Source organism: Jaculus jaculus, chromosome 5, assembly GCF_020740685.1.
Source record: "Jaculus jaculus isolate mJacJac1 chromosome 5, mJacJac1.mat.Y.cur, whole genome shotgun sequence".
NCBI lineage: Eukaryota > Metazoa > Chordata > Mammalia > Rodentia > Dipodidae > Jaculus > Jaculus jaculus.
Window position 1 is genome coordinate 4,120,986 of NC_059106.1, and position 9,151 is coordinate 4,130,136.

General features: G+C 41.0%; 1 protein-coding gene across 1 annotated transcript in view; it reads right to left on the reverse strand.

The window, feature by feature from the left end:
* The window catches only part of Epc1 (enhancer of polycomb homolog 1), a 105,640-nt gene extending 97,344 nt beyond the window's left edge, over nucleotides 1-8,296 (reverse strand). The window contains exon 1 of the mRNA XM_045149471.1: nucleotides 8,066-8,296. Coding sequence (XP_045005406.1) covers nucleotides 8,066-8,068 — 3 coding nt within the window. The 5' untranslated portion in view covers nucleotides 8,069-8,296. The remainder of the gene's footprint in view (nucleotides 1-8,065) is intronic.
* Nucleotides 8,297-9,151: the final 855 nt, after the last annotated feature.

A 9,151-nucleotide genomic window follows, 5' to 3' on the forward strand; every position in this document is an offset into this window, starting at 1 on the left:
ATGATAATTTGATTTCTTCCTTTCCAATTTGTATCCCTTTTATGTGTGTCTCTTGCCTTATTGCTATGGCTAAGACTTCCAAAACTATATTAAATAGAAGTGGGGACAGTGGACACCCTTGTCTTGTTCCTGATTTTAGTGGAAAGGCTTCCAGTTTTTCCCCATTTAGTAATATGTTGGCTGTAGGCTTGTCATAAATAGCCTTTATTATATTGAGATATGTTCCTTCTATTCCCAGTCTCTGTAGGACTTTTATCATGAAGGGATGTTGGATTTTGTCAAATGCTTTCTCTGCATCTAATGAGATGATCATGTGATTTTTGTCCTTCAACCCATTTATGTAATGTATTACATTTATAGATTTGCGTATGTTGAACCATCCCTGCATCTCTGGGATAAAGCCTACTTGGTCAGGGTGAATGATCTTTTTGATATACTCTTGTGTTCTGTTTGCCAATATTTTGTTGAGAATTTTTGCATCTATGTTCATGAGGGAGATTGGTCTGTAATTTTCTTTTTTGGTTCTATCTTTGCCTGGTTTTGGTATCAGGGTGATGCTGGCCTCATAGAAGGAATTTGGTAGAATTCCTTCTTTTTCTATTTCCTGGAAAAGCTTAAGAAGCAATGGTGTTAGCTCTTCCTTAAAAGTCTGGTAAAATTCAGCAGTGAATCCATCCGGGCCTGGGCTTTTTTTAGTTGGGAGATTATTGATAACTGTTCGGATCTCCATGTTTGTTATAGTTCTATTTAAGTGATTAATCTCATTTTGATTTAATTTAGGTAGGTCATATAGATCAAGGAAATCATCCATTTCTTTCAGATTTTCATACTTTGTGGAGTATATGCTTTTATAGTATGTCCCTATGATTTTTTGAATTTCTCTGGAATCTGTTGTGATGTTACCTTGTTCATCTCTGATTTTATTAATTTGTGTCTCTTCTCTCTTTCTTTTGGTCTGGAGAGTAGAACATGGATCCTTAGACTTCGCAGGCAAGCACCGTAACCACTAAGCCATCTCTCCAGCCCTAATGCGATATTTTTAAAAAAATATTTTTATTCATTTATTTGAGATAGAGGCAGAGAGTGAGTGAGCAAGATAAAGAATGGGTGCACCAGGGCCTCTTGCCATTTTAAACAAGCTACAGATGCATGTGCCACTTAGTGCATCTCGTTTTATGTAGGTACTGGGGAATTGAATCAAGCAAGCACCTTTAACCACTGATCCATCTCTCCACCCCAGTTTTAAAAATTTTTAATGTAATTTAATTTCAGAATTAAAAAAATGTAAAATTATCCAGGCGTGGTGGTGCACGCCTTTAATCCCGGCACTCAGGAGGCAGAGGTAGGAGGATCGCCATGAGTTCAAGGCCACCCTGAGACTACATAGTGAATTCCAGGTCAGCCTAGACCAGAGTGAGACCCTACCTCAAAAAAAAAAAAAATGTAAAAATTAACTTTTCAAAGAATCTCATGAGATGTTTGTAAAGAGAGGGGCTGCAGTACAAGTGAACCATAAGCAAATTCAACATAGGAAATTTCAAGTGTATATCACCACTGCTAGAAGAGGAAGGCTACTCATTCCATGTAAATAAAGATATCAGTTATAAAACAAATACAGAGCTGGAGACATGGCTCAGCAGCTTAAGGCACTTGCTTGCATAGCCTGATGGCCGGGGTTTAATTCCCCAGTACATGTAAAGCCAGATGCACAAAATGACACATGCATCTGGAGCTCATTTGCCGTGACAGGAGACCCTGGTGTGCATTTTTTTCCTCTCTCTCTCTCTCTCTCTTTCTTTGCTCCTTTTTCTCTTTCTCGAATAAATTAATAAAATATAAAAATTTGCAAATACATTCACCAAAGGACTCCACAGTAGTGACACACAACGCATTTAAAATATGTCAATATGCAGAATACGAATGTACTAACATCTAAAGTGATAGACGAGAGGAGAGGCTAAGTCTACAAGCTCTGATTTCAGACTTCCAAGGTTCAAGCTCTAGCTTTTTCATTTACTAGGTAATGCGGGCCATGTGTCAGGTAGCACCTCTCCCTATGCCTGTTTCCTTGTACAAAATGGTTTACTTGGCCTTTCCTACCTTGTGCAAGGACTAAAGGAGTATTTAGGGTGGAGGCTAAAATAGCATTAACTTTAGTTGAGTGTTGATGCCGTCAATACTCTTAAAATTAGCTGACCTGGGACTGAAGAGATGGCTCAGCAGTTAAGGTGCTTGTCTGCAAAGCCTAAAGACCCAAGTTTGATTCCTCAAGACCCACATAACACCAGATATACAAGGTGTTATGTACATCTAAGTTCCTTCACAGTGGCTGGAGGCCCTGGCATGTCCATCCTCTCTCTATCTGCCTCATTCTCTCTCAAATAATTAAGTAAAAATAAAATATTTAAAAAATATTAGCCAACCTATAACTAGTTTGCTCATTATGAATAAGGTTGGTACAAGCCAGGTGTGGTGGTGCACACCTTTCATCCCAGCAAGTAAAGAGGCTGAGGAAGGACAATTGCTGTGAGTTCCACGCCAGCCTGGACTAGAGTAAGACCCTACCTAGTAAAAGCAGAACAAAAGAAAGAAAAAAATATTCATACAGTTAAAGTTGATACCAACACAAGCTAACCACAGTGAGTGCTTTTCCAAGTTAAACCAACTGTAATCATTTCAGAGTCCTTGTTGAGTGGTGACTGGTTTAAGATTAGAGCATGTCCTATGAATCTCCCCAGTAACCTTTAAGCTTTAAGAAAAGGATATCCTCCTTTATAAAAAGATGGATTCAGAGAAACACTACCCATTTTGAGAACTGGACTATTAAGAAGATAATGTCTGCATTTCAGAAGCCATCATGACATTACTGAGAATGTCACAGGGCACAACCTCCTAAGACACTTCCCAGCACCATGCCCTGGCTCTCTTTCTGATTACTAAGTTAGCTGAAATAATAAATGTCCTCACTTCTAACATCACCCTCGGCTGGCTTGTATGTTAGGATGGAAGCAAGGAAATGCTTTAGCACATCTAACTAGTATGAACTGCTTGGTTCTATAACAAAATAATTTGATTATCTTAAACCACCTATAGCAAATCCTTATGAATAGTTAGTTCTTTGTCTTCCAATTCATCTGTGTAGAAATAACATTAACCTTACTTTCCTGCACCACATTTGATGTGCTTAACTGACTAATCATTACCTAGGTTTCTACTATATCAACTTCATAAAATATATTTTTTATTTTCAAAATTTGTTATGTAAGGGGCTGGAAAGATGGCTTCGTGGTTAAGGCATTTGCCTGCAAAGCCAAAGGACCTAGGTTTGATTCCTCAGGACCCACATAAGCCAGATGCACAATGTGGCACATGTGTCTGGAGTTTTATGTAGTGGCTACAGACCTTGGCATATTCATTCTCTCTCTTTCTCAAATAAATAAATAAAAATAAAACATAAAAAAATTGTTAGCCGAGTGTGGTGGCACACGCATTTAATCCCAGCACTTGGGAGGCAGAGGTAGGAGGATCACTGTGAGTTCAAGGCCACCCTGAGACGACATAGTGAATTCCAGGTCAGCCTGGGCTACAGCAAGATATGACCTCAAAAACAAATAAATAAATAAAAATATGTTTTACTTCTAACCTAGGCCTTCATTACTAATTTTACTTGCATTACAACCTCAGCTAATATTAACCTTGATGTTTCTGTCACAACAAAATAAAGCTCTATGTTTTCATAAACATCATGTGTTTATTTGTATTTTTATTTTGAAGTTTTTTTTTTTTTTCTTTTTTGAGGCATAATCTCTCAGCCCAGGCCTTGAACTCATGATATTTCTACCTTGATCTCTTCAGTGCTAGGATTATCTATGTGCACCACCATGCCCTGCTTTTAAAATTTGTAAAAGTAGTTTAGCACTTGTACAACTCTGATTGCAACCCCAGCACCACTATAATCACACATGTGCGTGTGTACACACACACACACACACACACACACACACACACACACACACACCTTCACCATAGACCTCACAGAGACATGGGCCAAACTCACACTACCAGAGTGATCCTCCAATGCCTCTTTCTCACATCAATAAGCCACAAGTTCTATTTCTTGCTTTGTAATAGGAATTTACACAAAACCATTAAGCAACCTATTTATGAAGTGTTTGTTTGGGCTATGGCTAAAACATGAGGACTAGTTCCTCCCAAGGCTATGACTATTTGATGCCCAAATAGTGGTCCTTCAGTAGGACATATATCAATCCTATATAAACAGATTAAAATTTAAACATTTTTTCCCTCCAGAAATCATACTTAGCCTGTGATTTTAAACAGGAGCCCCACATACTTAAGACCTCAGATTTAAAGCATCGTTAGAATGTCAAGCCATACTGGACTTTCAACTGCATGACAGCAGGAATCCTCGTCTCTTAACAAACTCTCCCAGCTCTTGTCCTAACAGCGCATACATAATACATGGGGAGTAGTGAATCTAGAACAATCAACCCCTCAAATAAAATAAGCACTGAACACTTCAAGCGCAAAATATATTTTTATCTTTTTCACAATGAAATCATTTCTTTGCTTTACTTTCCCCTTGAGTCTCCATTTGAGAATCATTTTGAAAAGATGGAAAACAAAGTCAAAACACATTCACCCATTTTGTGTATCATTTTCCTTTCCTTGCCCAAACCACACTGGGTAGAACACCTGTGTCGTGTTATAGAACGCAGCCGTGCATCCAGGCAGCAGCATAGAAGTGGCAAATGTAATATGTAACGTGAAGAGAGGGCAGAACTGGGAGCATGAGATTTCAGATCTATATTGAAGTTGGTTTCAAAGGGTAAATATTTTTCCTTCTGAAAAAGTTCATCCCAATTCAAGAGACTGGGAATGGTCTCGGCTAATATTTACAGCATTTCTTCTTAGATCTTAATGTCCAAGTATTTCTTTTCTTTGTTAGCTCATCCTATCATTATCCATCACCTAGTGGGTTTGACTAATCTGAAATGTCCTTAATATTTACAATACCAATACATACAAGCTAATCAATTAGGAAATTATCTTAGTTCACTACATTAAGATTGAATAAAATTTTCAATTTGTTCCTAATATTGAACAAGCTTCATAATTTGAAGTACATTTTTCCGAGGCATATGGTTTAGAATTCAATTTACAGATCATTTGTTTTTTGCATCATTTCTTCCTTCTTTCTGCAACCTGTTTCTTGACCATTTCACTACTCATTAATCTCTCTCTCCACCAGAGGGATGGGTAACATGGGGGAAAAAAAGAATATGTCATTTTGATATAGTCAGTTTTGCTGCTTGCTATTATCTGTGATGAAATGGTATGCAGGAAAGAAACTGGTGTATAATTAACTGAAATGACATTTTAAGATTTTTTACACAAATTTTTGATTGTCTGTAATCTAGCAATTGCTATGATGACAAATTGAATTAGTTCTCTATAGATTAAATTTCATAAAGGTTTTTAAAGGATTAAACACACACTATGTTACTATATTACAATCATAATCACACCAAACTCATGAAGTGCATGTGTACAGAAATGTTTTTAATTAAAAAAGAATCCATGTCCTAAGAATCAAAAGCTAAAACGAGGCAGAAGGCACATTTAAAAATGGAGAGAGATAGAAAAGAGTGAATTGTTTTTGCTGCACAGATTTCAACATCTTTATTTACAGAGTCATGTAAAAGCATCGGTGGCAGAACACGTTTGATATAAATACCTACGGGTGATTTTAAAAAGTGAAGACTGAACTCTAATGGCTACTTCCCAATCAATGATGTAATAGTCAATGGTGTGGGAGAACAAAGCATTGCATGGCTACATACAGTCTTCATAGCTCCCGTTTGTTTTTAAGGGGTATGCAATATACAAATACTTTCACTTTCAGAGGTCGAGTACAATGAAAAAAAAAAAAAAACCGCCGCCATTCTGAATAGCAGACCATTCTACCAACAAATGTGTTGGAAAGTGTATTTTATTCAGCAGATCAACTTCAGAGAACTTCACTCTCTCTCCAGCAGAACAAGACCAGACAACACACTTACACCTGCAGTACTTCATTCTGTAAATAATCTATCACGTCCAAACCCAGCCCTGAAGCAGAGCTCACACTTTGCAAAGAGACGAAAGGTCACAGGGTACGCTTTCCAATCTTTATGGCAAGGCATAAACCAAATAGAGGCATAGCGTATGATTATTTTGAAGTTTGGAGAAAGAGATAAACGGATGCTGGGAAATACTATTTCTACTCATTTTCATGCATTCTTTTACTTCAAACTGTTAAAGGACTGAATGGCGGAGAGGGCATTTGCATATTTGAGTGAGTGAGCACACTTAAAACTCCTGAAATGTTCACTCGCTCAAGCTGTGACCTACCAGTCAGATGGAAGTGGTGGTCTAGATGCTAGTTCAGTTGCTTTCATTTTATTTGGCAGAATAGTATGCTTCAAGGTATAATGACTGATTCCTCCCACTTGCTTTTTAACATCCCTATTATCTTTACAAGGAACCGAAATGCTTACAGACACCAGCAAAATCTATGTCATATTGTGACACATTTTTGTTCTTGGCAGGCTTTGGGCCTAAATCCCATTTTCTCTAATCAGATAATTCTCAATAAGAACAAAGATGTAATCCCGCACTTAGGTATGTGAACATCAATATTTTTAAAGTTAAAAGTGGCTGTCCAATATTCTTAAAAAATTATCTTATTCCAAAATATTTGTTCTTTTTTAAACAAGGCTGCATGTAAATTCAATTCAAGTAATATTTCAAAATAACACAGTAATGTAAGCATTATTACAGGACAAACTACTAGAAAATCCTCAGGAGGGGCTCAGAATAGTTATCTGAGAAATACCTAGATTCAAAATGAAATTCAACTTTACAATGTTCAGGTAACTAACAGTCATACGTTTTGTTACACTGACACGGCACTGGCAGGAATGATTTTGTAATAAAGGAAAATATAAAATGTTAGTGGGGACGGCGGGTGAACGACAGCTTGTTATTGAAGAATCTGATACAGAGATAATAAATCAGATCAAACACCACTGCCAGCAGCATGATGGTCCCTGTTGTTCTCTGAGCTGGATGTGACGACATGTCTGCTCTCACCATAGCTCACAGCTCACAGAAAACGTCTAAATAATACAGCTCAACACATTAAACTTTCTGTGTGAAAATTAAGGCATAATAGATAAAATCTTGCCCCACCTTTTTTTCTTCCTTTTTTCTTTTAGTGAAACTGACAAATTGTTGAGGAGCACTATAGCGCCACCAACACAGATCAATGCAAAACAAAAAAGATCCCCCACCGTGTGCAAAAAGAAAAAAAATTAGAAAAATGCCAAAAATTACAAAATGTCTCCCAAATGTACCTTTTTGGAGAAAATAAGATTGATCTGCAAAGAGTAACCAAGGAAGAGCTTTAAGGAAACCGTATTGTAGACTATAAGTTTAGATGTACTCAGCAAATAAAAGAACCACTATTTAGTAACAGCCATAACTTAAAATAAACCCTGGTTATGTCAATCCCCACCTTCATTATACTAAGAGCAGCTTCGCTGTAGTTTGTATTCGAGTAATCCATCAAGAGAGCCTCAATAGGCCTAACAAAAAAAAAAAAAAAAAAAAACTACATCGATAGTTTGTTACTGATAATTTACTCCTGGACAAATTAGGCAATACATAATTTTTATAAAGAGGATATGCACATATTTGGCTTACTAACATTGCTAGCACAAAAAAGTCCATCTTGAAATATTTGAGTTCCCTTGTAGTTCACAACAATTAAAGTATAATTTTTCATTACATATGGTTAGCTTTAATAATTGGAAGGGGGAAAAGCTGTTTTTTGTTTTCTTTTGGTAAAAATTAACCAGACAAGATTAGGTGAAACGAGCTAAAGGGGAAGAAAAAAAAAATACAGATGGGTTTTGTTAGAAGAAACACAATGAAAATCCCTCTTATCGGGGTGGCTCCTTGAAAGACTTCATGACATCAATGTTTCAAATGACAAACTTACCATTAGTGGAGGCAAAGCGGCAGGCAGTTGTTGAAAAAAAATGGTCACAATATAGGTTGGCGACTTGGGTGTCCAGAGAAAAGAGGCTCCGGGCAGCGGCTGGGTGTTCCAGCATCTTGGATTGAGATTTGGGTGGGGGGTGGAGATCCAAAGTGAGACTTCCGTCCACGGCGGGCGGCGGAGCGGGCGGCCTCCCCGCGGACCGGAGGGCGACCGTGGGGGGAGTGGGCGAGAGCTCGGCGGAGGCCGAGGCGGCGGCGGCGGCGGCGGCGGCGGCGGACTCCGGGGCGAGCAACTTTGCTCGGGCAGCAGGCGCGCGCTGATTGGCCGGCGCGCCGCGTCCCTCCCGTCCGCGCCCCGCCTCCTGCAGCCGTGGGGGGGCGCCGGGGGCCGCGGGGGGGACGCGCCGCGTGCGCCGTTTCACGCGGGGCTTGGAAAAGCACAGCCGCCCGCGTGACAAAGCCGAGGCCGGGGCCCCAGCGGCGTTGCCAAACAATGGCTCCCGTCGCCGGGCCCGCGAGCGCCGCGAAAGCGACCTTGGGCGCGCCCGGGCGGGAACGCCCTCGTGCGTGCGCGGCGGTGCGGCGGACGCCTCGCTGGGCGTTCCGCCCCTGGCAGAAACCGTCCTTGCAGCTGTCTTGTGATCCGAGGACGGCGCGCGGCCATTTGGGGAGACGACGCCCCTCCGAGCGCGCGGGCGGCCTCGGTCGGCCGCCTCGGGAGCCCGTCGCGCCCCCCGGGACTCCGGACTCCCTCGGCCCGCAGAGCCTGCCTGTGAAAAGGACAGTCATCACAATGACGGCGAGGAGCGGATTCGAGCCGTGGCCCCCTCCGCATGCAGCGAAGGGAGATTCGAGGGTTCAGAGCTCGAGCTGGAACAAAAACAACGGCGGCGCCGCGCGCGCCGGCGCCGGCCTCCCCCAAGATGGCTGAGGAGCCGGCTCTCGGCGCCCGCCGGCCTCCTCGCCCCGAGCTCCGGAGCCGCTCCCGGCCCGGGCTTAGAAACGGAGCTTCTTTCCCGCGGGCCCCTTTCCTTTTTCGTCCGGACGCGTCGCCGGTCTCAGAGCTGCACCGGGCTGTAATTTG